This window comes from Sus scrofa, chromosome 6, assembly GCF_054392235.1.
Source record: "Sus scrofa isolate SSC_HxYL_T2T_F1_AM1 chromosome 6, Sscrofa_HxYL_maternal_Yorkshire_Landrace_v2.0, whole genome shotgun sequence".
In the NCBI taxonomy this organism is placed as follows: Eukaryota; Metazoa; Chordata; class Mammalia; order Artiodactyla; family Suidae; genus Sus; species Sus scrofa.
Genome location: NC_139388.1, coordinates 165,697,746 through 165,725,551, shown reverse-complemented (window position 1 = coordinate 165,725,551; position 27,806 = coordinate 165,697,746). Strand labels below are relative to the sequence as shown.

General features: G+C 38.7%; 1 protein-coding gene across 4 annotated transcripts in view; it reads right to left on the bottom strand.

Annotated features, from left to right (window-relative positions):
- The window catches only part of FAF1 (Fas associated factor 1), a 438,758-nt gene that overhangs the window by 317,255 nt on the left and 93,697 nt on the right, over nucleotides 1–27,806 (bottom strand). For all 4 annotated transcript variants that reach the window (XM_021097817.2, XM_084965116.1, XM_084965117.1 and 1 more), the window contains 2 exons: nucleotides 17,596–17,642; nucleotides 6,258–6,463 (listed from right to left, as the gene is read on the bottom strand). In XM_021097817.2, the coding sequence (XP_020953476.1) occupies nucleotides 6,258–6,463; nucleotides 17,596–17,642 (253 nt within the window). The remainder of the gene's footprint in view (nucleotides 1–6,257; nucleotides 6,464–17,595; nucleotides 17,643–27,806) is intronic.

Here is a 27,806-nt window from a genome sequence, read left to right as displayed (position 1 = left end):
TACTGCAGAAATACAAAAAACCACAAGAGAATACTATGAACAACTATATGCCAACAAATTTGACAATCTGGAAGAAATGGACAATTTTCTAGAATCTTACAGCCTGCCAAAACTGAATCAAGAAGAAACAGACAAACTGAACAGACCAATCACTAGAAATAAAATTGAAGAGGTCATAAAAACACTCCCTACAAATAAAAGTCCAGGACCAGATGGCTTCACAGGCGAATTCTATCAAACATATAAAGAGGAACTGATGCCCATCCTCCTTAAACTCTTTCAAAAGGTCAAAGAAGAAGGAATACTCCCAAAGACATTCTATGATGCCACCATCACCCTCATTCCAAAACCAGACAAAGATACCACCAAAAAAGAAAACTATCGGCCAATATCTTTGATGAATATAGATGCAAAAATTCTCAACAAAATCTTAGCCAACCGAATCCAACAACATATCAAAAAGATCATACACCATGACCAGGTAGGGTTCATCCCAGGTTCACAAGGATGGTTCAACATGCGCAAATCAATCAACCTCATACACCACATTAACAAAAGAAAAGTCAAAAATCATATGATCATCTCAATAGACACAGAAAAAGCATTTGACAAAGTCCAACATCCATTCATGATCAAGACCCTCGCCAAAGTGGGTATAGAGGGAACATTTCTGAACATAAAGCCATTTATGATAAACCCACAGCAAATATAATACTCAATGGAGAAAAACTGAAAGCCTTCTCACTCAAATCTGGAACAAGACAGGGATGCCCACTCTCACCACTGCTCTTCAACATAGTTTTGGAAGTCCTAGCCACAGCAATTAGACAAACAAAAGAAATAAAAGGCATCCATATAGGAAGAGAAGGATAAAACTGTCACTGTACGCAGACGACATGATACTATACATAGAAAACCCTAAAGACTCAACCCAAAAACTACCTGAACTGATTCATAAATTCAGCAAGGTAGCAGGATATAAGATTAACATTCAGAAGTCAGTCGCATTTCTGTATATCAGCAATGAAATATTAGAAAAGAAATACAAAAACACAATACCTTTTCAAATTGCACCTCACAAAATCAAATACCTCGGAATACACCTGACCAAGGAGGTAAAAGACTTATATGCTGAGAACTAGAAAACTTTAATCAAAGAAATCAAAGAAGATGTAAAGAAATGGAAAGATATTCCATGTTCCTGGATTGGGAAAATCAACATTGTAAAATGGCCATACTACCCCAAGCAGTCTACAGATTCTGTGCAATCCCTATCAAATTACCCATGACATTTTTCACAGAACTAGAACAAACAATCCAAAAATTTATATGGAACAACAAGAGACCCAGAATCGCCAAAGCAATCCTGAGAAACAAAAACCAAGCAGGAGGCATAACTCTCCCAGACGTCAGGCAATACTACAAAGCCACAGTCATCAAAACAGCGAGGTACTGGTATCAAAACAGACAGACAGACCAATGGAACAGAATAGAGAACCCGGAAATAAACCCTGACACCTATGGTCAGTTAATCTTTGACAAGGGAGGCAAGAACATAAAATGGGAAAAAGAAAGTCTATTCAGCAAGCATTGCTGGGAAACCTGGACAGCTGCATGCAAAGCAATGAAATTAGAACACACCCTCACACCATGCACAAAAATAAACTCAAAATGGCTGAAAGACTTAAATATAAGACAGGACACCATCAAACTCCTGGGAGAGAACATAGGCAAAACACTCTCTGACATCAACATCATGAATATTTTCTCAGGTCAGTCTCCCAAAGCAATAGAAATAAGAGCAGAAATAAACCCATGGGACCTCATCAAACTGAAAAGCTTTTGCACAGCAAAGGAAACCCAAAAGAAAACAAAAAGACAACTTACAGAATGGGAGAAAATAGTTTCAAACCATGCAACGGACAAGGGCTTACTTAATCTCTAGAACATATAAGCAATTTATACAACTCAACAGCAAAAAAGCCAATCAATCAATGGAAAAATGGGCAAAAGACCTGAATAGACTGTTCTCCAAGGAAGATATACAGACGGCTAACAAACACATGAAAAAAATGCTCAACATCACTGATCATAAGAGAAATGCAAATCAAAACTACCATGCGATATACCAGCTCACACCAGTCAGAATGGCCATCATTAAGAAGTTCACAAATAACAAGTGCTGGAGGGGCTGTGGAGAAAAGGGAACCCTCCTGCACTGCTGGTGGGAATGTAAACTGGTACAGCCACTATGGAGAACAGTTTGGAGATACCTTAGAAATCTATCCACAGAACTTCCATATGACCCCGCAATCCCACTCTTGGGCATCTATCCGGACAAAACTCTACTTAAAAGAGACACATGCACCTATATGTTCATTGCAGCACTATTCACAATAGCCAGGACATGGAAACAACCCAAATGTCCATCGACAGAGGATTGGATTCGGAAGAGGTGGTATATATACACAATGGAATACTACTCAGCCATAAAAAAAGAATGACATAATGCCATTTGCAGCAACGTGGATGGAACTAGAGACTCTCATACTGACTGAAATGAGTCAGAAAGACAAAGACAAATACCATATGGTATCACTTATAACTGGAATCTAATATCCAGCACAAATGAACATCTCCTCAGAAAAGAAAATCATGGACTTGGAGAAGAGACTTGTGGCTGCCTGATGGGAGGGGGAGGGAGTGGGAGGGATTGGAGCTTGGGCTTATCAGACACAACTTAGAATAGATTTACAAGGAGATCCTGCTGAGTAGCACTGAGAACTATGTCTAGATACTCATACTGCAACAGAACAAAGGGTGGGGGAAAAAATGTATACATGTAAGGATAACTTGATCCCCATGTTGTACAGTGGGAAAAAAAATTATCTCTCTTTACAGATAATATGATTTATATATAGAGAACCCTGTAGATTTTACATACACACACCAACACATACACAACCTTTCAAAACTATAAAGGAATTCAGCAAAGTTTCAGGATACAAAAATCAACATATGAAAATAATTATGTTTCTATATACCAGCAACAAATAATCCAAAAGGAAATGTAAGAAAACAAGCCCATCTATAATAGCATCGGAAGAATAAAACGTATAGGAATAAACTTAACCAAGGAGGTGCAATGGAAACTATAAAACCCTGCTGAAAGAAACTGAAGATGACACAAATAAATAGAAAGACAACACGTGTTCATGGACTGAAAAATTTAATATTGTTAACATGTTCATCCTACCCAAAGTGACACACAGATTTAGTGTGACCCTTATAAAAATCCCAGTAACATTTCTTGTAGAAATAGAAAAAACAATGCTAAAATTCATATGGAAACAGAAAGGACCTTGAATAGCCAAAACGATTTTGAGAAAGAAGAATGAAGCTTATGGTCTCATGATGACTTCAAAACATTTTAAAAGTAGTCAAAACAGTATAATACTGGCATAAAGATGGAAATATAGGACTTCCCCTGTGGCCTACAGCACAACTGCAAGTTGTCTCTGCAAGGGCTCAGGTTCTGGCCCTGGAACTTCCACATGCCGTGAATGCAGCCCAACATTTAAAAAAACAAAAAGGAAATATATACCAATGGAACAAAACAGAGAGCCCAGAAATAAACCCATAGGTTAGGTATAGCTCAAATAATCTTTGAAAATAGTGCCAAATGTACATGATGAGGGGGAAAAAATCTCTTTAACAAATGGTGCAGGAAAAATTGGATATCCATACTCAAAAAAATGATACTAGACCTTTCTTTATCTTATACCATACCCCAAAATTAACTCAAAATGGATTAAAGACTGAAACTATAAAAATTCTAGAAGAAAACATTTTTGGGAGTTCCCATCATTGCTCAGTGGTTAAAGAATTTGACTAGGAGCCATGAGGTTGCAGGTTCAATGCCTGGCATTGATAAGTGGATTAAGGATCCGGCGTTGCGGTGAGCTGTGGTGTAGGTCACAGACACGGCTTGGATTCCATGTTGCTGTGGCTTGGCATAGGCCGGCAGCTATAGCTCTGATTAGATCCCTAGCCTGGGAACCTCCATATGCCACAGGAGCGGCCCTAGAAACTAAGGCAAAAAGACAAAAAAAAAAAAAAGAAACATTTTTAAAAAGCTCCATAGCATTTGTCTTGGAAATGATTTCTTGGACATGACACCAGAAGCACTGCCGACAAATGTAAAAATAGAATAGTGGAACTACATTAAACTAAAAAGCTTCTGTGCAGCAAAGGAAACAATTGACACAGTGAAAAGGCAGCCTACAGAATGGGAGAAAAGATTTGCAAACCTCCTATTTGTGAAGGGGGTTATATTCAAAATAAATAAAGAAATATTGCAATTCAACAGCAAAAAAATAAATAAGCCAACTTAAAAATGGACAAAGGACTGGAATAGACTTTTCTCCAAAGACATACAGGTAGAAGAAAAGATGCTCAACATCACTAATCATCATAAAAGCCAATCAAAACCACCATGAGTTATCACTTCATACATGTTCAGATGGCCATTATAAAAAAACAAAAAAAAAATCAGAAAATAACAAGCGTTGGCAAGGATGTGGAAAATTTGGCCCCCTTGTGCACTATTACCAGAAATATAAATGGTGCAGCCACTATGAAAAAGAGTATGGAAGTGCCTCAAAAAATTAAAAATAGAACTAACATATGATTCAGCTATCCCACTTCCGAGTATTTATCCAAAAGAACTGAACAGTTCTTTTATCAAAAGATATTTGCAATCCCATGTTCACTGCAGCATTATTCACAATAGCCAAGAGGTGGAAACAACCTAAACGTCTATTAACAGATGAGTAGATAAAGAAAATATGGTATATACATACAATGGAATATTACTCAGCTGTAAAAAAGGAAGGAAACCCTATACCATAATACGCTATGACATGGATGAAACTTGAGGATATGATACTGAGAGAAGCCAGAAGGACAAGTGCTGCTTGAGTCCACTTACATAAGGTATTTAAAGTACTCAACTCATAGAAGCAGAAAGTAGAATGATGGCTGCCAAGGAGCCGAGAGGAGTGGAAAATGGGGAGCTGCTGTCAATGGACACAGAATTTCAGTTATACAAGATGAAAAAGTTCTAGAGATTTGCCAAACAAAAATGTATCTACAGTTAATAAGCCTATACTGTCATATCTCATTCATGTGTTTTTTACTTCAAAGAAAAAAAAAAAAAAAGGTATGTGGTATATATAGGAGAATATTTGGGGGCATGGGGAGGGGCATGGGGAGAAAAGCTGGACTAGGAGAGGAATCCAGGCAAAAAAAAGAATAAGTACAAAGACCCTGTGCTAATAACCTATTCAAAGAACTGAAAGAGGCCATTACAACTTAGACAAGGTGAATAAAAGAGAGTGGTAACAGATGAAAACTGTTGCGGCATGGTCTGATAAAGCAGAGACTTACAGGTCATGCTAAAAGATTTGAATTTTATCCTAGAAACAATGGAAAGTTTCTAAATGGTTTTAAGTAAGGGAATAACAATCTGATTATTGTTTGGAAACAATCACTCTTTTAACAGCCTTGCTTTTCTCGTAATGTACCTCAATTAGTAAAATTAAATAAAACTAGTAAAAGATCTCCCCAAAAAGGAAAAAGGCAACATTTTAGAAATATCCAGGATATAGATTTAAGGCAAAACTATACTGAAATAGAAACTAACACAACTTTTCGTTCTACAACAAACACGTATCAAATAATCTGAATCAAATGCGTTCAACATAGTTTTTCTCTATAGAATTTTGGTAAAGTCTGTCTGAAAATGGCAAGCATAACACTTGAGTTTCCTTTGAGAGGACAGCAGTGAAACATTTATTCAGCTGGTAGGGAGAAGTGGTGATGGAAACGTGTCTTATTTCTGATCTCTCATTAACCACAGTATGAAAAATGAGAGAGCTTTAGCTACAAAGTCTGTTATCAGCATATTTAATAATTTTGGTATTTTTTTAAGTTACAAGATGTTTGATTTGTATCTGTCCTAAAATAGTACCACATCCCATTCTGCATATGTGAACAAGAAAAAATTATTCTTAAACTTACCTCAATCTCAAAATGGTATTTAAAATTAGAATGCAATAATCTGTACATAAAAATAACACTTCCAATTTGCTTTTTTTCTCTTCTTGTTTGTTACCAGTGAACTTAAATGAAAATAATATAATGTTTACCTAATAAATTGTTTATCTGTGAAGGCCATATGGTAGGAAAAACCTTACCAACAGTACAGCTGTCTTCAAGTACCACATCAACATTTCTGTCTCTGTACTCAACCCTGAAGTCCAGCATCCGAGGTTGTCTTTCTACAATTTGCCTAGACGGCATTACAGGTGGAAATACCGAAGAAGAAGAGGGAGAAGGAGCTGGAGCTGGGTGACTTGCTGGGTCAAATGCAGGTCCTGGTATGGTCTCACCTCCATAGTCACTGAAATATTGACATAAAAGAAGTATTATCATCAACTAAATCACCACAGATTACCACTAGGACCCTCTCTATATTCAGTCTGTGTTGTTTTCCATATCAAATTTACCTACCTGTGCATCAAGGACTAAAGTTCTAATTCTTCCACAAAATCTCTCCCGACAACTGAAAGCAACATTACTCTCCCTCCCATCCTTGCCTTTCTATGTCTGTTAGCAGTTATCAGGATGTCATTTAACTCGATTTTTGGATTTTTGCCTTACGTAGTTACAATGTTGGTAAAAACATCATTTTAAACTCTGTGAATTACAAACAGTGTCTTCTTAACCCACTCACTGACATTAATTGATTAACTCTACTTTCAACCAAAACTATTTCAAAACTTAACCATCCTTAAACCTCCTCTCTCCCTCTCACTCAATCTTAAAATACATTTTTCTACTTGGCAGAGAAAATAGATGCCACCAAGAAGAAATTCCCTTACCTTTCTGACATCAAATCCACAAATTAACCCACATATGCACTCTCCTTCTCTTATGTAGAGAAGACATCATGCTACCTACGCAAAATCTAGAATCATCTTCTCATTAGCTTTACATCATGGTTATCCCTTTCCTTTCCAGGATCTTCAACATCTCCTACTCTTCTGGAGTCTTCTCAAAAACATTTAAACATGTTTGAATCTCTCCCTTCTTAAGAAATAAAAACCAAATTCTGACTCTGTCCACTTAATAGGTACCTCATTTGAAAAATGGGAAAATTAATTATATTTGTAAGGAGTAAATCATATAATGTGTATGCAAAGCTTAACACAATGCCCGAACATACTTAGTAAGATCTCAAACCTCAAACTGAGTATAGTCAGTTTAAACCACTTATGCTTCCCCAAGCCTAATTCTCCCATTTACTCCTATCAGCTACCCAAGCTAGAAACCAGAGTCACAGTAGTGACAACACCGAATCCTTAACCCACTGAATCTACAGGGAACTCCAAAGAAATCACAGTTTATTTTTTGGCCATGCCCGAGGCATGTGGAAGTTCCAGGGCCAGGGATTGATCCTGTGCCATAACTACTCCAGATTCTTAACCCACTAGGGTCCCAGGGATCTCTCTCCATCTCTCTGTGTTAACAGCCAGACAGCCTTTCCTTTCTTATCTTAACTTGATTCTTCCCATTTCATGGGGGAACATAAACTATTCCTTCTAAGAAAAAATTTTCCTTCCCATCCCCAAAGAATATTTCTCTGAGCTAATTATATTTAGCCTTCATATCACATATTGAATTTCAACCCAGAGCATGCTGTACTATTTAAGACTAGTTCTAACTCCCCACCACTATCAGTAATTACGATGGAACAGTAATGGCTGGTCCATCTGCTGAGCTCAAGATTTTATACATAAAAGGTACACATATATATAACAAGCTAATGAATAGAGGAAAAATTATAAAGAATTTGGTTTTTTTCTGACATAATTTATGAATATATGGGGATATATATATATATACACACACACACACACATATTCACTGGTTTTTTTCCTCCTCAGTAGGAATGCTCCTATTAAATATCATTATTGTATAATTTCCTCCACCACCAGAACAACAAGCTCAGTTTTAAAATATATTTCTTCTCACCCTGAATTTAAGGAAAAAATAATGAGTTGGGGGCCTGAATAGAAACATCAAGAATGACCAAAAACATGCCAAGTTATGCATTGTTTATACAATTAAGAAACAGAAAATATTTACACTTAATTCATACATTTGCTTTGATCATTATCAAGTTATAGATTACATAATTGATTTAGTTCTGATAAGTTTTTTAAAAACTAGAGTAAGAATTACATTTAGGATAGGAGAGGAGAGGGGAGGGGAGGGGAGGGGAGAGAATAGAATAGAATAGAATAGAATAGAATAGAATAGAATAGAATAGAATAGAAAGAATAGAAATTATCAGTATGTTTCACTTGAAAGGATAGGACCAAACATTGTTTCATAAAACTTCTGATTCTGGAATACATGTGTAATATGTGTGTTTGGGATCCCAAGTATTTCTCATTGTAGGTCATCATCAAAAAGTCTGAAAGTGACTTGCTTAGATCTCACCAGAGTTCACTCTAGTAATCACTGATCCAAAGACAAAAACCTATCCTTTCTCCCATTTGTTAAATTCAAGGACTGTAATGTGAGAAGGAAGACATAAGAAAACAGAACATGTTTAAAGCAGGAAGAATGTCACTGTTGGAATCCAAAGTGAGCTTCTAAGAATTCATAAACAGAATCTGGGCAATGATACTTCACATATCTCAATTTTGACACTTCTCAGAACCTAAGGAAAACAGCTAAAGTTAATAGTTAGGTCACTGACTTATAGTTTTCTTAACTCCAAATGCACCCTTGTGTAATTTATTCTGTAATGCAAGGGCTACGGTTCTGAAAATTTTTCTTTTTCCTTTGGCATATTGGTTTCCTGATAGGCTCTGTCAAGTAGAGGATACTAGGCAGAGATTAGTAGTTAGGAGGGAGAAAAAACTTCCTTCTTTCTCTTTGCACAGATTTCCATCAGCATCACACTGTACTTTCAGTCTCCCGCTTTTCTCAGCACTCTTATAACCAACTTCTTGACATTGTCTCTGAGATACCAGTAGCATCTAAACAGTACACATTCCACAGAGGTCTGATCTTCAGCTCCAAAGAGCTCCTCTTGAGCTTCAAAATGCTGTTAATCCCTTTGTTCCCTAGACCTTTGCATGGTAACTTCCTGAAGCAGTTATTGTGTCTAGGTTACTTCAGTTTACTTTTTTGCTCTTTAATTCTTTCACAACTGTGTGTCTACATTAAATTCCCTCTGTTAAAATACCCTAGTGTGGTTTAATTTTCTTGACAATGGAGGTGTCCCAGGAAACACAGGATTCAGGAATTGGCTTGATTACGGCCTTAGCCTTCAATGTACTGCCAATGGAAAATGGATTACTATGATCCAAGACATGTGCTGGCAGAATGATTAATTATCACTATTGAAATAAGTACCTCAGGTAACCAGTGATTATCTGACTGACCATTATGGTGGTAATATAATGACAACAAGGACTAAGAGCAGGCTGCTGGTGACTCTAAAGGAGAGCTTACAGAAGAAAATGACACACTTGGGGTTTTTAACTTCCGATTCAATTAATGGTAATAAAGTCAGAGTTCCTTAAGCGGCACTTTAAAAAATAGTTTCTTAATTTTTTTTTCTTATTTGTCTTTTTAGGGCCATACCCGTGGCATGTGGAGGTTCCCAGGTTAGGGGTTTAATTGGAGCTGTAGCTGCCAGCCTACGTCACAGCCGCAGCAAAGCTGCGTCTGCAACCTACATCTCAGCTCACGGCAATGCTGGATCCTTAACTCACTGAGCAAGGCCAGGGATCGAACCTGCAACTTCACGGCTTCTAGTCGGATTTGTTTCTGCTGTGCCACAACAGGAACTCCAAATTCTTAATTCTTATAACCAAGGTATCATCCTCCTAAGAATCAGACTCAAAATTTAATTTTGCAGCTTGCTTACTTATAGTAGAAGTTGAATATACATACTTTCTAAGTCTCTGTTATGAAAGTTAAGGGCCAGTTTTGGAAGGAGTGAGACCCTAAGATGTAGAAGGGGGATACCTGAGTAGGTTCAGATGAAGGCTAGAATCTTGACCTCCTGGAGTTTCTCTGAGCCTCTTTTGTAAGCAAAAACAGCTTCTCCTCCCATGATTTAAGGTTAGCCTCCTCTTGCTTAAAAACTATTAATACTCTTACCTGAGACAGTTGCCTTAAAAGGGGATGCCTATTGTCAAAACCTACCTCCACCATTCCCTACTGCTCTAAAATCAGATGTAGGAAAGCTCCAAGAAAACAAGCACAAGTCTTAACTGAGAGAAGAGAGTTTATATCCAAAAGTAATTATAAGATTTTGATAAATTATATCAGCAAAAACCTAGGGAATATTTGTGAAAATGCATCGGAAATGAGTTCGACCAAAAAAGTTTGGATAGGGCCAAATATAATATATTTGCTTAAGCAGCTCTAAGTACCTCTAAGTTTCCTTGTTGACTGAATGAAACTTAAGTCCCAAAGGAATCTACATTTAATGGAGATGAAATGCTCAAACTTCCCTGACAAAATATAGAAGAAATCCAGATGCTCAGGAAAATACAAACGCTAGAGTGGATTTATCATGTACAACCTGAATATATACACATTCTCTCACTATATCATCCATGAGGTCCCAAAGAACTCTGCACTATAGCATTAAAAAAAAATATGTCAGAATAAGGGAATCTACATTCTTGAAAAACTCTGTAGTGGCTGTTTTCTGTTGGTTGGAAATGACACAGGGAGATGATACCACTGAAAAAAAGACTCCCTAATAGGCATGATGAGACCCAAAGTGCAAAGGTCAAACTGCAGAGTTTAGTAAGAAAAAGGGGGGAGCAATGATGTTGCTGGACAGAATAGACAAAATGTGGCAATCAGAAGACTTTAATATGCAGAGATCTTTAGTACTGTTTAATTGAACATAATACTTCTAAGAACAAACTTAAAAGGCAGTTGAAAAATATTACCTGATCTCTAAACAGCAGAAACCTAGATCTGACAGCCTAAATCCTAACTTCCATAACTATAATGGAGAGTCACAGTCACTCCATTTCCAAATATGAGTTGATTCACAGATAAAAAGTGCAACAGAGCCACACATAAGTATGGTAAATTTTCCTCTAAGCCTTCTCCTAAGAGATCTGCAGCCATGTACTAGGGGTTTATAAACTGATAAAAGGAAAATATCCAGGTCTTTAGGGAATTACTAAATGCTTTATATTCTTGGGGATGTAAAAGTGGAAGATGATGATGGTAAAGGAAGTTTTGGCCTAAATCCAATCACAGCTTCATTGAACCTGTTCAACCTACCCTGCACTTTTTTCCCCAGATCCCAATAGGTATCTCATATTGACTTCCTGACCCATGGAACTAGGATTATTATGTAAGAAGAGAACTAATCTTGCACACACTTTTTTTTCCCTGTATTAATTTGCAATCACCATGACAAACATTTCACTTCCTCTCAGTAAGGTAAACAATATACCTTCACTGTCTTTTCCTCAAGATTATGCCAACTCTCTTGCTCTTTGTCATAATAATCTATCCTGGACAGATTTTTTTTTTCTTTTCATGGACGCACCTGTGGCATATGGAAGTTCCCATGCTAGGGGTAGAATTGAGCTGTATGTAGTTGAGGCCCATGCCACAGACAAGGCAACGCCAGATCCAAGGTGTAGCCCGCAGCAACATCAGATTCTTAACCCACTGAGCGAAACCAGGGATCAAACCCACATCCTTACAGAGACTACATCGGGATTTTAACCCACTGAGCCACAATAGGGACTCCTAGCCTGGACAGATCTTGTTCACCCAGGTATTCCACAAAACAACATCATACTGATGACAATATAGATTGGTCTTGAAGAGCAAAAGTAGCAAGTACTTGAATTCTTTGGTAAGATACGTACATGCTATTGATTAGGAGATACAGACCACAAAAAAGCAGAGGCCTTCTCCTTGGTGAAGTTTCTGGGGGCCAGGGAAAAGAAGCATATCACGGCAAAAGGCTGCTTGTTGAATCTTGTACTACCCATCAATGCATAAGCGCTAAGTTAACTGAGAAGAAAAAACTTGGACGGGAAAGGAAAAAATGGTTATGCATAATATGCTGATACCAACCAAAAACAGCCTGCTGAAACATTACAACTCCAGTCAAAGATATCCCTGAAAGATAGTGAAAGAAATAGTTATCCCCAGTGGGAGAGAACTTAAGGTTGTACCACAGGTTGATCACTTAATCTAGAAGGAGAAATAGCCTGAGATACAAATCTACATTGAATCATGGGCAATAGTTAATGGGTGGCCAGCTGATCAGGACATGGAAAGAATAAAAAGAAAACTGGCTGACATGGAAGTCTGGGGAAGAGAAATGGAACATTTAGAATGGACACAAAATGTGAATATGTTACAGTGTGAAGGTTGTCTATAAGCTATTTGCTTAAAAAAAAAGTCTCTCAATATGGATAAAATGACATTGTCCTGTTGATGTCAGCTTTCTCCCCTTGCTACCCCAGGACTGCTCAGTGTATTAATGCACAAGGTGGCCATGACAATAGGGATGGAGGTTAGGCATAGGCACAACAACATCAACTTGCCCTCACCAAATCTGAACATGGCTAGGCAGACTACTGAGTGCCTAAACTGAAACAACAGAGACCAATACGGAGTCCCTAATATGGCACCATTTCTCAGGAATCTGGTATTAGATCATTTCTATCACGGAGGAGGGAGGCATTCTGTTCTCACATAAAAACATACTTTTCTGGATATGAAATTGACTTCCCTGACAGCACTGTTTCTGCCAGCATCACCATTCATGCCTTATTGATCTATGGTTTCCCACACGACACTGGTTCTAACCAAGAAATTCATTTCACAGCAAAAGAAGTACAGCACTGGTATCATTCATGTATACTGTTATCCAGAAGCAGCCAGCTTGATGGAATAGTGGAACGGTGTACATAGGCAAGGCGTAGATGCAGAGAAAATATCCTCAAAGACTGGACTCCAACTTAAAGGATATGATATATGCTTTATATCAATGACCAACACAATGATATATCTCATACTGTCAGAAAAAAATGGATATGGGAATTAACTGGTGGCTGTGCTTGCACTTAATATGCCTAATAACTTACCAAAGTTTTGCTTCCTACAACTTTGAGTTCTGGTGGTTCACAGATCATAGGATATAAAGTTTTCACAGTACTTCCATTGTATTCGAATTTAAGAATGCCACTTGGCCATTCTGTACTCTTCACATTATTCAATCAACTAGCAAAGGAGGGGGTACTAGCTGGTCCTTATTACCAAGGAAAAAAATGAGGTTGCTGCTACGCAATGGGCATGTCCAAAATTAAGTTAATGGGAGAACCATCCTACACTGTTGGGGGGAATATAAACTGGTACAGCCACTATGGAGAACTCTATGGAGGCTGAGGCTCCTTTAAAAACTAAAAATAGTCACCATATGATCCTGCAACCCCACCCTTGGACATATATCTGGAGGAAACTATAATTCAAAAAGATATGTATACCCCAGTGTTTACTGCAGCACTATTTAGAATAGCCAAGACATGGAAGCAATCTAAATGGCCATCAACAGATGAATGAATAAAGATATGGGGGGAGGGCGAGGGGGGAGATGGAATATTGGCCATGAAAAAGAATGAAATCATGCCATTTGCGACAATATGGATGAATCTAGAGATTATCATACCAAGTGAAGTAAGCCATACAGAAAAAGATATATATCCTATGATATTGCTTAAATGTGGAATCTTAAAATATATATACACCACATACAAATGAACTTACTAATTACAAAACAGAACCACAGGGAGCTCCCATTGTGGCACAGCAGAAACTAATCCAACTAGTATCCATGAGGATGCAGGTTTGATCCCTGGCCTCACTCACTGGGTTAAGGATCCAGCATCGCCATGAGCTGTGGCGGAGACTGCAGATATGGCTTGAATCCTGCATTTCTGTGGCTGTGGAGTAGGCTGAGAGCTGCAGCTCCAATTCGATCCCTAGTCTGGGAACTTCCATATGTTTCAGATGCGGCCCTAAAAAACTAAAAAAAAAAAAAAAGAAAGAAAGAAAGAAAGAAAAAGCAAGAGATCCAAAGATATGGAAAGCAAACTTATGGTTACCAAAGGAGGGTGGGGAGGGATAAATTAGGAGGAAGGGATTAACATATACATACTACTAAATATAAAATAGATAATTAACAAAGACCAACTACAGGAGTTCCCAACATGGCTCAGTGGTTAACAAATCCGACTAGGAACCATGAGGTTGCAGGTTCGATCCCTGGCCTTGCTCAGTGGAATAAAGGATCCGGCGTTGCCATGAGCTGTAATGTAGGTTGCAGACACGGCTCAGATCCCGCGTTGCTTTGGCTCTGGTGCGGGCCGGCAACTACAGCTCTGATTCGACCCCTAGCCTGGGAACCTCCATATGCCGAGGGAGAAACCCAAGAAATGGCAAAAATGCAAGGGAAAAAAAAAGCCAACTACAAAGCACAGGGAATTATACTCAACATTTTGTAATAATCTCTAAGGGGAAAGAATCTAAAAAAGATGTGTGTGTGTGTGTGTGTGTATACACACATATATATAAAATATTTGTGTGTATATAACTGAATCACTGTGAAATATACACTTGAAAATAACACACCAATGTAAATCAATTATACTTCAATTTTTTTTAAAGTTATTGGGAAACTACAACCAATTTTTTAAAGAAAGGTCCACTGAGGATTCTGACTCTTCAAGAATGAATGTTTGAGATGTCCCACCAAGTAAAAAAAGCCTTGACTATGTGAGGCACTTGCAGAAAGAATATAGAATAAACAGTGAAAAAAGAAACGAGTAAATACCAACCATGGGTTTATGACCAGTAACAGAAACATGAACACCAGCAACACACATATACACACACAAAACTCTCCTCTTACAGTCTGCACACCGCTCCTATCAACATCACTCCAGCAGTGACGGCACGATAACAGTGGCACTGACTTTGTTTCAGCATCAACCACACATTAGAGTTAGCTTCTAGTTTCTTTCAATACTTCAAAACAAGACCCTGCATCCTGTCAGAGGTACAAGTACTAGGTGAGCAGCATTTCTTATACGTCTGGGGCCAAGCTGGTAGTGCTCCTCTGCTGAGCTTAAAAATTCTGCTAACTTCAACCCCTCTCAAGCTCTTTCCTTTTTTTCTCCAATACTAAGAATGACCCTGCGTCCTTCAGTGGTCATTAGGAGGCCCTTCTGGGCAAGCCTGTCCTAGAGCAGACTTCCTAGAGTGGGTGCCATGGACCTGCCCCATAGAGTACCAGCTGTGGCCACCCTTTTCAGAGGGTGCCACAGCTTTAAGTCTGCTCTCAGACTTTAAGTCTGCTTTAAGTCTGCTGTGGTGTAGGCCAGTGGCCATAGCTCTGATTCGACCCCTAGCCTGGGAACCTCCATATGCTGTGGGAGCGGCTCAAGAAAAGGCAAAAAGACAAAAGAAAAAAAAAAAAAGAACAGAGTCTGGGTTCTTTTCCCTTCAAAAATAATTATAAAATATTAAAAAAAAAAAACTTTGGTAGCTCTTTTCTCTGTTAAGGTGTAAATGACAAAGTAAGAGCTGTTTTTAGATTACATTCAACTAACTACAAAAATCAAACACACAAAATGAATATCCTTCAAACCGCCTACATGTAACATTCCAAGCACCGTGTCTTCCACTTTCGGTGTGAAATACATGAGAAAGTACAAAGAGCCCTCTTTCATTTCTTCAGCGATGTCAAACCCACCATGATTTCAAAACTAAAGAACATAGTTATGAAGGAAAATAGTTGAAAATTATTATGTTCTTCTGTGGACATACAATTCATTCCTTTAACAAGCAAACAAAACAAAAAACCACTCTGATGAAAGTTAAACTCCAACTATTACAGTAACCTTATTAGGAATCAATTCAGTACTGAATCTCTAGCTATATAAATATATTAAGCAAAAAAGTATCTCCTGTGACAGGAGAGGTGGGAATGTTTCCAAGGAAGAGGGAATTTCTACAGTTCACCCATAGCAAATACTATTAATTGTAAGATATATCCAATATGTACTCAGAACCTAGCAGCGGAATCCACAAGGGTTTTAGCAAGCAAAAATTCTGGCACAAAAAATGGAATAACATTTACTCAAGAATAAAACTGGAGCTACATTTAGTAGTCTAAAACTTTCTAAACCATGAAAAGAATTCATCTTAAAGGAAGTTCCTCTAATCATTTGTTTTGCTTTCTAGACAAGGGTTTCAAATAGAACTGAATGCTTCTGAACCAACCAACCAAACAACAATAAAACAAATAAAACATAAATTTAGTACAGACTCTGGAAATCAGCAAAATGTACTCTGAATGGAAGGAACTCTGATTTTTCAAAAGGAGGATGGTGGGGAGGAGTGGCGGGAGAACAGGTCTGTTTGTTACTGCTTTCACCTAAAAAAACAGTAATCACTAAGGGTGGTACAGGACCAAACAGAATTTTTCTTCTTTCCTAAATATACACAGTGTCCTATAAAGTACAGCACATTTTACAGTTCATGGTGAATTTCTGAATGTTTCTGCAACAGCAGTTTTCTTCCTCTCCAGAACAATCTCATTCCTAGACTGCTGTTTCTGTTTGCCTCATCTGCACTTAGCAGATCATGCTTCAGTGACTTAGAAACACCAGCCCCCAAAATTCATGCCAAAGTTTGAACTGAAGTTGGGGGGGGTGGTAATCAAGTAATTAAACTACACTTGGAAGGGCGAATGGTTTTACCTCCTATGACTTTATAGCTTTGTAGTGTGCTCATTTAATGCAGAACCAGAGTCTTCAATTTTAAGAAGAGTTAAAAATTTTAATTTAAGGAATTATTTTGTAACTGCTATAGTTTCCTTGGCATAATTTTCCAATTTTACCTTCTGGCAATTACACAAAACCACGAAGACTATTCTACATGTTAACATTGGATACTTCAGGTAAAACAGCTCAGTGCTCTGGGAAGTTTTATTATTAAGGTCTTACTCAAACCACTGCAAGTTACCATATACTTAATTTAGAAACCAAAGGGAGGGGGGAAAAAAGAATTAGTAAGGTTGGAGATAAAGCCTGTATAGTTAAATGATAACCATGCTCTGGAGTTACTAAACCATGCCTCATTTTCTCACTACTAACAGTTTAAAGGATTCAGTTCCTTCCACCTTATGAATTAGAAGATAACTTTGAAAAGTTTTCTTAAAATAAAATCACCTTTAAAAATGGTATCACCTAATCTAAAATAATATTATACAGTTATAAGTTGGAGACTTTAGGAAATATAACTAATAAAAATGTCTGAAAGAAGAATAATTGTATTAATGAACTTATACATCACAAATCAAATGCACTTTCAAAAAGTGAAACCAAAAAAATTAACAACTATCTTTTGTTTGCTTTGCTAAATTCTCATCCTATCATTAAGCACTTGATAACATACCTTTGTAGAATGCCATTTTCCTGGGGTATCACACCATTGATAGCTGCCTGAAAACAAACAAACAAAAACAGAAAACATCATTTTAAAGAAACAGAAAAATGCTCAGAGGTGGGGTAGGACAGGGTGGAAAACACTGTAAAGGAAAATAAGTATATTATAAAAACGTAAACAAAATACTAAGTGTTTCCTTAGTGATAAAAAATTCTCTATTAAATGTTTCTCTTGGAGTTCCCGTAGTGGCGCAGTGGTTAACGAATCCGACTAGGAATCATGAGGTTGCGGGTTCGATCCCTGCCCTTGCTCAGTGGGTTAACGATCCGGCGTTGCCGTGAGCTGTGGTGTAGGTTGCAGACACAGCTAGGATCCCATGTTGCTGTGGCTCTGGTGTAGGCCGGTGGCTCCAGCTCCAATTGGACCCCTAGCCTGGGAGCCTCCATGTGCTGCGGGAGCGGCCCAAGAAATGGCAAAAAGACACACACACACAAAAAAAAAAAAAAAAAAAAAAGGAAAAAACGTAAGGTTAAAAATTCTTTGATTAAAAAGAACACCACAATTCTATCAGGTTACAAAAGAAGTAACACTGGGGAAGTCTGCTCACACAAAACATACCTGAAATTTGTCTCTAAGCTAACAAGACACATTACTTAGAACGTAGCACAAATGTGACATAATATAGACATTTTTGAAGGCTACTAAGCAAACAAGCTGTTACATCCTGGATTATGGACAGGTTGATCATTGCTGGGCAATAAAGAAGATTCTCTGGAGGAAAAAAAGTGACTCTTTCAACTTTGCCTTTGCATCAGAACAACTTCCCTCCTCTTTCCCATCCACATCCACATCAAAATGGGAGGAGGAAAAAAGCTAACACTTCGATATCTTATCAGCTGCCTGGAAATCAACTGCAAAAAGGAGCTTGTGTATTTTGTGAAACATTAACTTACATATTTGCTAGAGATAGATCAAGTTTACAAAGTTATACTGTCAAAAGGAAACAAAGTAGAGTGTAAGACACTTGCTACAAATTTTCCAAGTTGTAACGCTCCACTGGTAAAAAATCAAAGAAATCTACAGATTTTTTTTTCTTTTCTTTTCTTTTAGGGCTGCACCTGTGGCATATGGAGGTTCCCAGGCTAGAGTTCCAATAGGAGCCATAGCTGCCAGCCTACGTCACAGCCACAGCAACACCAGATCTGAGCCGCATCTGCAATCTACACCACAGCTCACGGCAATGCCAGATTCTTAACCCACTGAGCAAGGCCAGGGATTGAACCTGCAACCTCATGGTTCCTAGTCAGAGTCGTTTCTTCTGTGCCACGATAAGAACTCCAAAATCTACATATTAATATAGACAGTAGGTACCAAAGAACCCTGACAACTCTGGAGACTCATAAATCCTCTGGGACAAGCAAATGCTAAAATCAGTTTTCAAAGCCACAAATTCAATAGAAGCATCTCTACCTGGTGCCAGGTCAATTATCCCCTTTCTATTGACAGCAATGGTTCTACATACAAATATCTCCTTTGTTAAAAAATAGAAAATGGTAAGAGAATGATCTATGATGTTGGAAAGAACAAAATACAGAATTTGGAAAGATTTTCTTCAAATTTTCACTGGGAATGGCAAGGTACAATGGAAAGAACACTAAGTATTTACAAAATCCAAAGTTTAAATCCAGATTCTCCCATTTATTACTTTGATGGCCTTAGAATATATTCTATACTCACTGAACGTCCTTGAGACTCAGTTTCCTCTCTGTATAATGACTGAATACTATGTCTTCAGGAAAAATGTACTTTTTGTTCATTAAAGGCATCAAGTTCTTTTACGTCTCAGAGCCTTTTAAGATATTACATCTACTTGGAATGCCCTTTTCCCCATTCTTTGTCTGGATGAATCTTAATCATTATAATTCATCTTTTTGTTAGATATACTTTTTTCAAAAATTCTTATCTGGGAGTTTCCGTTGTGGCACAGCAGAAACAAATCCTATTAGGAACCACAAGGTTGCAGGTTCGATCCCTGGCCTCGTCCAGTGGGTTAAGGATCCAGCGTTGCTGTGAGCTGTGGAGTAGGTTGCAGACATAGCTCAGATCCGTGTTGCTGTGGTTGTGGTGTAGGCCAGCAGCCGTAGCTCTGATTAGACCCCTAGCCTGGGAACCTACATATGCCATGAGTGCAGCCTGAAAAAGACAAAAGGCAAAAAAAAAAAAAAATTCTTTTCTGATCACCCTTCCTTTCCTCCCCTGTATCCTTACTCTCATATAGAACCTCATACTCTTCCTTTCATAGCAATTGAGAATTTTTTTTTTTCTTTTTAGGGCCAAAGCTGCGGTGTATAGAAGTTCCCAAACTAGGGGTAGAATGGGAGCTGCAGCTGCAGGCCTACACCACAGCCACGGCAATGTGGGATCTGAGCCTCATCTGCAACCTATAATGCAGCTTGCAGCAATGCTGGATACTTATTAACCCACTGAGTGAGGCCAGGGATCGAACCCGCAGTCTCACAAATACTATGTCGAGGTCTTAACCCACTGAGCCATAATTGGAGCTCTGCAGCTGATATTTATTTTATTATTTGTTTTGTGTCTGTCTTTCTCACTAGACCATAGGCTCCATGATGAAAGAAATATCAATTTTGTTCACCACTTTATCCTTGTTGCCTACCACAATGCAAGCACTAAAAAGGCACACAATAATTTTTTGTTATATGAATGATGCTAGAGAAGTACAAAGAGAAGCCACACAGTCAAGACATGGGGATAGCTCATAGAAATCTTTCATCTTTTTGGATAACATAATGTCTCGACTTAGGCTGAAGGATAAGTTCAAAGTGGCAAGATGGGGAAGGGGAAATACTCTGCAGAAGGTACCATGATACACCTCCGCTTTCAACTTTTCCTCTTTCAAATAATGCATTTGTTTTTGGATAGAATGTTAGTCCCTGACCTCAACCTTATATATGCAATAAACGTTGTACATAAATAAGTAAGATGTAATCCAGAATGAAGGTACAATAAAAGTATTATCTGCCAAACAAATACAGAATGAGGAGAGAGCTTTGGGGATGCCTGGTATCTGATCCAGGGCTCAGGAGAGCGCAGATAGATAGAGGTTTTTGTTTGTTTGTTTGTTTTGGGGGTTTTTTTTTTTGTTTTTTTGCCATTTCTTGGGCCGCTCCCGCAGCACATGGAGGCTCCCAGGCTAAAGGTCGAATCAGAGCAATAGCCACTGGCCTACGCCAGAGCCACAGCAACACAGGATCCGAGCGGTGTCTGCAACCTACACCACAGCTCACGGCAACACCGGATCCCCAACCCGCTAAGCAAGGGCAGGGATCGAACCCGCAACCTCATGGTTCCTAGTTGGATTCGTCAACCACTGAGCCACGACGGGAACTCCAATAGAGCTTTTTAACTGTGAGGATGAAGGCAAGCTTCAGAAAAAGGGTGGCAGTTGATATGGACACTGAACAATGGGTAGATGTAGAAGAAAGGAAAATTTCAGATGAATTCGATTTTAAATAATATTAACTTTGAGGTAACAGTAGGATATTATTTGTTGACTTAACAAATATGTACTACAGCTGACCCTTGAACTACACAAGTTTAAACTGCATGGGTCCACTAATATGTGGGGGTTTGTTTCCTAATAAACACATACTACAATATTACACAATCCACAGTTAGCTAAATCCGCAGATGCAGAACCACTATGAGACCTGCAGTCCTGGAACCAACCCCTCATAGATGCTGGGGAACAACTATAATTTCCAACTATGTACCAATCTCTGTGCTAGGCAATGGAGATATACTAACATAACATGGCATGCCTTCTAGCATGCAAAGAAAAATCTATTCAACAATTAATTTCACTATGAGAAGTTCACGTAATATTCAAATTGAGACAAAAAGTTATTTTAAAAATGTGAGTTCCCGTCGTGGCTCAGCAGTTAGTGAACCCGACGGGCATCCAAGAGGATGCAGGTTCAATACCTGGCCCCGCTCAGTGGGTTAGAGATCCGGCATCGCCATGAGCTGTGGTATAGGTCCCAGACGTTGCTTGGATCCCGAGATACCATGGTTCTGGTGTAGGCTGGTGGCCACAGGTGCAATTGGACCCCTAGCCTGGGAACCTCCACATGCTGTGGGTATGGACCTAAAAGACAAAAAAAAAAAAAAAAAAAAAAAAAAAAAAAAAAAAAACTTATTTTAAAAAATTAGATCTAGGTTAAGTTAAACACCCATTTAAAGGCAAACAAAAGAAGCCCTAGGAATATTTTAATTCCCTCCCTCTCTTTCTTCTTTGGTGAAGAGAAGTGAGACAAAGATAGACTCTTGGGGAATTCATATGTGTACGAAAAAGAGAAGAAAAGGCTAAAAACAAAGCAATAAAAATAGAAGAAAAAGACCAGGACTATGTCATGGAGGGGGCAATGAAGGTACTATAAGAAGGGAGTAGACAAAAAATAAAAAGTGTGAAAACAGTCTAATATAATGAGGCCTGAGAAGAGACTGCTAAATATATCTGAAAGCCATTTTAGTAAGAACTGTATAATAAAAGCCAAAAAAAAAAAAAAATACATGGGAAATAAGAAAGTAAATATAACTGATTCTTTAAATGGCGCGAAAAGTATAGATAGAAACTATAAGATAAATGAGAAAGTTCCTACTGCAGCTCAGAAATAATGAACGGGACTAGTATCCATGAGGATGCGGGGTCAATACTTGGCTTCTCTCAGTGGGTTAAGCATCCAGCATTGCCGCCAGCTGTGGCTTAGGATCTAGAGTCGCTGCGGCTGTGGCATGAGCTGGCAGTTGCAGCTCTAGCTCAACCCTTAGCCCAGGAACTTCCATATGCCACACATGAGGCCCTAAAAAGCAAAATTAAATTAAAAAAAGAAGAAGAGGAGGAAGAAGAAGACAAAGAAGAATGGCTATGATAAGGTTTTGTTTGCTTTTTTTTTTTAATAGTGATTTCTTGAGCTCAAATAGAATTGATTGGAAAGGGAAAGAATTAAAGACTCAAGAAATAAAGGGTAAAATTAAAATTTTGTTTCAACAGACTCACCAAATGCCTATTAACTGCCAAGCACTATGTTAGGCTTCGGGGATGCATGGTACCTGACCCAGGGCTCAGGAGAACACAGATAGAGGCAGTTGTCTTTAGAAAAGATTAAGATTTAGAAAAACCTAGGCTATAGACTAGAAATCATACTGAATACATAAGAGTCACACATCATTTGCTAAACGCTAATACCCCATTGCTAATTTTTTTTTTTTTTTTGCTAGAAAGATATTATATTTCTCATTCTATAACCAGGAAAATAGTAATAGAGACTAACTACATATTTGGTCAAAGAAACAGGATAAAGACAATAGTTTTAGGAGTTCCCGTTGTGGCTCAGTGGTTAATGAATCCAACCAGCAACCATGAGGTTGCGGGTTCGATCCCTGGCCTTGCTCACTGGGTTAAGGATCTGGCATTGCCATGAGCTGTGGTGTAGGTCACAGACGTGGCTCGGATCCAGCGTTGCTGTGGCTGTGATGTAGGCCGGCAGCTACAGCTCCTGATTGGACCCATAGCCTGGGAATCTCCATATGCCACAGGTGCGACCCTAGAAAACACAAAAAGACCAAAAAAAAAAAAAAAAAAAAAAAAAAAAAAGACAATAGTTTTATTTCTGAGACTGACTCAAATGTACTACATATTCTTCAGACTGCAAAATATTTTAAGAACAGCATCATGCCTTGACCTAGCTCACAGTAGTCTGAAAATATATTTTGGTATAACTAACTATTAACGCTTTCATCCTTAATGATGAAATGTTAAGGATCTATGCTTTTAATTGGTTCACTTAATACAATCAGAATCTAGCCTCTATGTTCTATGTAAAAACAACACCCTCTGAAATGTCATTTCTCAGAGCCCCCTGGAAGACATGCGAGGTATGTTTATACTGGAAGCCAAGGTCAGAGGTAGCCATAGAAGGTGAAAATAGTCTTATCTTCAGCCTTAACAGAAGGAGAAAATGATGACACACAGGGCGGGCTTTAGACCTTTAGGGAAAGGGAAATGGCAAAAATTCCTCTGGATATCCTTACAACGTCAGATATGAAAGATAAATGAGCCACTAGCAAATTGGATTATAAAACTACAGCATCTAATACAAATCATTCCTTACGCACATAGCAAATCTTGGCTTTGGTCTTCTTATACTTTTTAAACAAATGACCCCTAGAGAAAATGCAAATGAGGTTTCCTGAGAGGGGAGGGAGATGAAACAGGGATGTGCAGGCAGCATCCAAAAACCTCAATGATAACTTCTGAGTAAAGGAGTTACAGTAACAATAAAGGTAGCTAACATTATATAGTTCTTCTAGGTGCTATGCATTCTCTAGGTGCTTTACTTACATTAAATCATTTAAGTCTCATATTAGCCCCTCATTTTAGAGATAAGGACACCAAGAAGACATAGGCAAAAGATAAAAGAAAGAAGGATTTCAAAATTTTAAATTTTAAATTTTGCTCTTTGAAAGACAGCCTTAAGAAATGGAAAAAGTAAGCTACAGACAGGGAGAAAGTATTTGACATATATATACGATGTATGTCTGAGAAGGGATTTATATTCGGAATATATGAAGAATTCTTAAACAACTCAGTAAGACTACAGGTCGGTAAGAAAATGGGCAAAGATTTGAACAGAAACTTCTCAAAAAAAGATATATGAATAACCAGTAAACATACTGTTCAATTAAAATAACCATCGGAGGAGTTCCCACTGTGGCTCAGCAGGTTAAGAACCCAATGCTGTCTCTGTGACGATGTGGGCTGGATCTCTGGCCTTACTCAGTGAGTTAAGGATCCAGCATTGCCACAAGCTGCAGCATAGGTCATAGATGTGGCTTAGATCTGGTGTTGCCATGGCTGTGGCACAGGCCTGCAGCTGCAGCTCTGATTTAACCCCTAGCCCAGGGACTTCCATATGCTGCAGGTTTGGCCATAAAAAAAAATTAAACCATGATAAAATACCACCACATAGCTATTAAAATGGCAAAATTAAATCAGATGATACCAGTTTAACAATGCTGAACAACAGGTTCATATATACAGCGCATACTTTCAAAACTCCTTTATATATAAAGGTAAACATAAAACCTATCAATCTTACTTGTAAATATTTATCTAAAAGAAATGAAAACATTCCCCAAAGACTTGTACACTAATATTCATAGAAGCTTTAATCACAATACTCAGTAACTAGAAGCAGCTTAAATGCCCAACAACAGGCAAATGCTGTTTTGAGCACACCACATTGTTTGGCTACAACGGAACACTACTCAGCAATAAAAAAGAACATAATATTGATATAGTCACCTACATGGGTACATCTCAAAAACATGCGAAATGAATGAACTCAGACACATAAGAGAAAATACTATGTATTTCTGTGTATATGAAACTCTAGAAAAAACTAATTTCTAGCTAAAGAATGCAGATCAAGGGTTGCTTAGGGTGGGTGGGGAATGATAGGGAAGGTACAATAAGGAAATTTAGAGATAATGACTGTGGTGGTACTAACAGGTATACATATCTGTCAAAACTCATCATATTGAACACTTAAAATGGGTTTGTTTGTTTTTTTGTTTTTGTTTGTTTTTGTCTTTTTGCCATTTCTCGGGCCGCTGCCGCGGCACATGGGATGTTCCCAGGCTAGGGGTCCAATCAGAGCTGTAGCCACCGGCCTACGCCAGAGCCACAGCAACGCGGGATCGTTAACCCACTGAGCAAGGGCAGGGATCGAACCCGCAACCTCATGGTTCCTAGTCGGATTCATTAACCACTGCGCCACGACGGGAACTCCCAGGTTTGTTTTATCATCAATGAAGTTAATTTTAAAAAGAAAACCACAAAGAAATCTGCTTTAAACATACTAAAATGGCAGCTACAGCTCCGATTTGACCCCTAGCCTGGGAACCTCCATGTGCGGCAGGTGCAGCCCTTAAAAGCAATTAATAATAATAATAATAATAATGCTTACTGGAAGGGAGTTCAAAATGGGGAAGCTGGAAGATGTTGACCATACCTCCCCCCCAACAAACACATCAAAAATACATCCACACATGGAACAACTCTCACTGAAAACAAACTTGAGACTGGCAAAAATACTCTTCTACATCCAGGCTATAAATAACCACAGAGTCAGGAAGGAAGGGAGGAGATGCTATCAGGTTGGGACCCACAACCTTAGCCGGAAACACAGAAGAAAAGGGGGTTACCACAGGCTTATAGATCCTCCCTCAGGGAGTGAGAGGTTTGAGCCACATATTGGTTGCCCTGCCCCTAAGGGCCAATACCAGGAAGATGAGTCCCTTCAGCTCATTTAAAAACCACCAAGACTTACCAGAGAGCTATAAAAAACAAACAGAGATTCCACTCTTGAAGACTGTGCACATGTGCTTGCTTAATCCTGAAAACAAGGAATAGGAAGCAAACTGAAAACTCCCTGGGACTCTGACTGATTTCCTATTACTTCCCCAGGGCATAACCTAGCCCATGCCAGGCAACTGCTCCAGCGCAGCATGCTCAGGTGAAGCTCTCCATTAGAGGAAAGGCTGACACTTCTAAGAAGAGTTCACAAGTGGAAAGGATGGAGCAAGCTAGGACCTGGCCCTGCATTTGAACAGAGGGAAAACAGCCACTGCCAGTGCACACAGAGGCAACAGTTTGGAGGTAGCCTAGCGTTCTGATTGGCATGATAGTACCATCACAGTGCTTGCCACAGTTGGTAGGGGAATCCCCACTCTGTCCCCTTTTGCTCTACCACTGCTTCCCACTGTGGCAAAGGTGCTGCTGCTAGGAGAGGTGTGTGCACTTAGGGGAAGCAGAGCCTGCCACCAAAGTGGTAGCCTGCAAGAACACCCTGAGAGGAGACAAGACCCATGCACACTTCAGATCCAGTTCTGCCAAGCTACTGGGCACATGCAGAATGCACAGGGACACTCCCACACCAGGACATTCCTTTAGGACTGGGATAAAAAACCGTCTCCCTTAATTTCATACAGACAGGGAAAATAAAACAAAATGAGTATATGAGTTTATTTCCAACAAAATAAGAAGAAAAAAAAAAACCTTAATGAAACAGAGATAAATAAGTTAACAAAGAGTTCAGTGCATAGGGGATAAGAATGCTAACTGAATTTGGGAAAAGAATAAGTGAACACAGAATTTTAACAAGGAACTAGAAAATAAAAATAAATAAATAAACAAACAATCAGAGCTTAAGAACATAATACTGAAATGAAAAACACACTAGAAGGAAAAAAATATGGGAACTTCCATACTGCAGGTGCAGTCCTAAAAAGTAAAAAAATAAAAAATAAAGTGGTTTTTGGTATGTACTCATACATTTTGTTACTTGTTTTCTGGTTGTTTTCGTAGTTCTTCTCTATTCCTTTCTTCTTTTTCTTCCTGTGTGATTTGATGATTTTCTGTGGTATGCTTATGGTCCTTTTTTATTAGTTTTTATGAACCTCTTCTTGGTTTTGATTTGAGGTCACCATGGGGTTCATATATGTTGACTTGTAACTGTATCTACTTGTTTTAAACTGATAGTCATTTCACTTTAAACTCATTCTAAAAGATTTACACATCTGCAGCATATGGAAGTTCCCAGGCTAGGGGCTGAATCAGAGCTGCAGCTGCCAGCCTACGCCACAGCCAGAGCAATGGAGGATCCAAGCTGCACCTGCAACCTACACCACAGCTCACTGCAATGCCGGATCCTTAACCCACTGAACAAGGCCAGGGATTGAACCCACACCCTCATGGATACTAGTCAGGTTCATAACCCACTGAGCCACAACAGGAACTCCCCCAATAACCACTTTAAATGTTAATGGACTAAATGCTCCAATCAAGAGACACATGGTGAATAATTATATTAAAAAACAAGAACCAGCTATATGTTACTTATAAAAGGCTCACTTCAGAGCTAAACACACACACACACACACACACACACACACACACACACACACACACACACATTTTACCCCTGACTTCACTGACTTTATTTTTCTCATATAAAACTATGTGGTGGCAACAGCTGGAGCTTAGGTTCTCTGTACAGAAACTCTGGTGTAGATCTTTACAAGATGGTGAGTGAATTCCTGGAGCTCCTGCTGTGGTGCAACAGGATCAGCAGCAT